Consider the following 3,627-nt stretch of genomic DNA (forward strand, 5'->3'; position numbering starts at 1 on the left):
GCCCCGCAAAATCTATCTATATAACTGAGAAGGGTGGGGCTTCTTCGGTCGAAATAATGAAATATCTTTCTCTGACTTGCGTTAATGTATCTTGGACCTCCCCATGCATAACTCTGTTGTGACTGCGTTCCGTTAACAAATAGGCTAACCTTTGTTTCGAATTTAGAATTATGGGGTGCTTATATTCTTGAGTCAAATCCGTTTGGTCTAATCTTCCCCCTACACATAATTGATTTTGATTATTGAAAATGGGCTGAAGGGTTGCTAGCTTATTTGAGTTTCCTAATTTCTCACCGATTTTAATTGTAGCTATCTCGTTAGCATAGTCTATCCCCTGGACACAGTTTACCCAATCTATTTCCGCTTTTACCATCTCCGCCGCGTTTACGGGTCCACCTTGTTTATTTTTTCTGAATGCCCTTCAGTAGTTTCATAAGCATTTTCTACATTTTGTTCCCCACTAGTCAAATCATCTACATAGAGATCCTGGTCCAACATTCTAACTACATTTTCGTCCGCTCCCTCCACCTTGTGTACGTGATACTTTATAGTTAGAGCTAACAAAAGATCCCAAAGGTGCGCGTGCCATACGTAGGGTTTTAAAATCATTTTCTTTTAATTGGTCATGCGTCTCAGTGTTTACCCATAAAAATCTCACTGAATCCCTTTCTGACTCTGCTAGGGCTATCTGGAGAAACGCCTTCTCAATATCCGCTACGAATGCGACCTTATTCATTCTTAATCTCAACAATAACAATAACAATAACAATAAAATATCCGGGTTCAGATTTGGTCCCGCTGCTAAACAATCATTTAAGGAGGGGACCCCCTTTCCGTGAGCTGACCCATCTAACACTACTCTCAAGCTGGTGGTGGCCGACGCGCTTTTTACCGGCTGATGGGGAAGGTAAAAAGTTCCCGCTGGGGCTATGCTATTTTTGGGTACAATCTCTGCTATCTCCTTTTCCAATTTGTCATCTATGACCTTTTTATAGTCCTCAAACAAAATAGGGTCCCGAATGAATCTACGTACTAAAAAATTCCCCCTTTTTGTTGCTAAGTCCAAGTTATCAGGCAACAATTCCTTCTCTACCTTCCACGGAAATCTCACGTGGTATCGCCCATTCTCCATCTTAGTTTCCGAATTAAAATTCTCTATTATTTCCTGGTTTTCCAAATATGCCACCCTTGTCTCCTCATTCTCAATTCCCATAGATTCCAATTTCCAAAATTTCTCAATTATCTCATCAGTTGTTCTGTCCACTACACCTACCCTCATTACTGTTATTGGGCAGCTACTTACGTTTACCTGGTTCCCCGAATCCAAGGGTCCCTGCACGGCCCATCCCAGTTTTGTTTCAATGGCAATAATCCTAGGTCCAAATCTTTCTGTCTTTCCTGACGCGACTGTCCAATAATAATCTCCCCCTATTAACAAATCCATCCCATCTGAATCTGGGCTCTGAGTTTTTGGTTTATCCGCTAACTGCCAACCCTATTGTTTCATATATGTCTCAATCTCATGGCATTTAAACGCGGTTACTGAGTTGCAAACGTACGGAACTTCTATCGCGATAATCTCAACCCTTTGTTCCGGTTTTTCTACGTTTTCGAGAGTTACTTTGACTCGCTTCCTAATTTGTTCCGATACCTCCTTACTCATGAAGGTGTTAAATCCAACCTTAGTTTCTCCCACTACTGGTAATCTTAATTTCCTAGATATGTCTTCCCTAATAAATGACGCTTGCGCCCCGGAGTCCAAAAAACACCTTACTTCTAAACCTGTATTTTGCTGTACTGGGTTCCTACCAATAGCTCTCGCTGACTGCAGCTAAACAGTTTCATCAATCCCTTCCCCATTACTAACTTAGGCTACCCCCAAGTTCAAGGTTACGTTCTCCTCCTTATTTTCTATTGTAAAGTTAGCTGGGTTCTTGTCACACACCGCGTATTTGTGACCCTTTTGGCATTTCTTACATGTCTTAAACCTGGCATTGCAATCTCCGACTATATGGTTCTGTCTCAAACAAAGGTAGCATCGACGTTGTTCTCTAATTAAGTTACGTTTTTGTTCCAAATTAAACTTAGGACAATCATTCGAATTATGCCCGTTAGCTTCACAGAATATGCAAAATGGATTTTCCGCTCGATTTTGGCTATGATTATGATATCTATTTTCCCTACATTGATACCTGGTATGATTTTGACTGTTTTGCAAGTATGTTACGCCCATTGACAAGGCCGAAGCTGTGTGCCTTTGGTATTAAGGTTTTCTTTCAACGTAATCCTTATAACTATTTGCCCCAGTTTTTTCTGAGCTAGATTTAGATCCTAAAGCTCTACAGGCTTCCCTCGATTCAATCTCCTCCCTCAAATAATCAACCATCTGGTCAATATCCCAATCAGTATTCGCTTTTCTAACGCGCCTAATATCTAACCTAATCTCTTCTGGAAAACATTCCAATATTCTTGGGCATAAGCCACACTGCACTTCCTTACATCTTCCCCCACGGATTTTAAGCTTCTAATGTTAATATCGATGGTATTAATTAGATCTCTCAGACCTTTCAAATTGCTGATCTTAAATACAGGTTCTAGATTTTGTAATTTATGCATGTGGGTATTGACAACCTGGTTTCTCTGACCAAATCTCCTTTCTAAAATGTCTATAGCCTCATCGTAAGTTGCGTCACTGGGGTACATTCCCGCTAAAGCTAATTTTGCTTCACCTTCTAAATACGATTCTAAATACGTGAATTTTTCTACCTTGTCAATGTTTTGCTTGTGCACGGCTGAAGAAAACTGGTTCCAGAAGCTTGTCCACTGGGTGATTTCCCCGTCGAATTTTCTTACGGTGAGCTTAGGTAGCTTGGCGTGTTGGGTGACCTGAGTCGGGACGACTTGCCTGGCCACGGTATTTCCGGTGACGATCGTGGAAGTTGAGCTGGACGCCGATGTTGTCGCCCCCTTGATACTTTCTATGCGTCGGTTCGCCCTTCCGTACTGCCCTAATGATTTTATCCCGGTACTTCTGGGCCTTTTCTGTATCCTCTTCTTGTTGTTTATCATTGTCGAATAGCGCTTCGATTTTGGCGTCGTAGTCTATCAGAGCTTCCTCCTTTGGTTGAAAAATTGCCACGATGTCTTCTACGTCTTCGACATCACAGTTCGTTGCTTTAAGTAGCGTCTCAAGTTCTGTGATTAGCTTCGTAACTAAAGTTCTTATGACTTTTCGCGATGTCTTAAACTTATTCAATTCCGTTTCACGACTCGCCATTGTTCTTTCTGATTACTTTTCTCACGATTCCGATTTTAATTATTTTTCCAATTAACCGTTTGGGTCAGTCCAAAATCCTATATTATTTCCTAATTGCAAGATCCGATTTTGCAGATTCCGATTCCGATTTATGTTTTACACTAAAAAGCGTACCCTTTCTTTTCACTATAATCCTAATTATTTTTATCTAAAGTCCCGAATTTTTAGTTCTAATTCCCGGGTTTCATTGCACCATATTGCACCTTCCTAGTGGCGCATGCTAATTGCTGGGATTTTTAATAGGGTTTGGCTACTTAATAGAGCCTATCACCGACTGAAAAATGATAGCCTATTTACCTTGAGTTCTCTGA

At 40.9% G+C, this 3,627-nt stretch overlaps 1 protein-coding gene across 1 annotated transcript; it reads right to left on the minus strand.

The window, feature by feature from the left end:
- Positions 1 to 384: 384 nt before the first annotated feature.
- LOC149665106 (uncharacterized) lies at positions 385 to 3,277 on the minus strand. Its single transcript, XM_089842079.1, has 6 exons — positions 3,030 to 3,277; positions 2,500 to 2,944; positions 1,877 to 2,083; positions 1,544 to 1,831; positions 659 to 1,495; positions 385 to 612 (listed from the first exon to the last, which is right to left on the minus strand). The coding sequence occupies exons 1-6, from the start codon at positions 3,275 to 3,277 to the stop codon at positions 385 to 387; spliced, it is 2,253 nt and encodes a 750-aa protein (XP_089698205.1).
- Positions 3,278 to 3,627: the final 350 nt, after the last annotated feature.

Source organism: Phalangium opilio, unplaced genomic scaffold (assembly GCF_054372755.1).
Source record: "Phalangium opilio isolate 3A_F unplaced genomic scaffold, DU_Popi_V2 ptg000061l_1, whole genome shotgun sequence".
NCBI lineage: Eukaryota > Metazoa > Arthropoda > Arachnida > Opiliones > Phalangiidae > Phalangium > Phalangium opilio.

What these genes read in the sequence shown, in the direction of transcription:
- LOC149665106 (XM_089842079.1), bottom strand. Translation starts at nt 3,277, where the DNA reads ATGGCGAGTCGTGAAACGGAATTGAATAAGTTTAAGACATCGCGAAAA. An exon ending in GATACAGAAAAGGCCCAGAA is followed by an intron (nt 2,945 to 3,029) that starts GTACCGGGATAA and finishes ATCGGCGTCCAG; the next exon opens with CTCAACTTCCACGATCGTCA. An exon ending in ACGTAACCTTGAACTTGGGG is followed by an intron (nt 1,832 to 1,876) that starts GTAGCCTAAGTT and finishes GAAACTGTTTAG; the next exon opens with CTGCAGTCAGCGAGAGCTAT.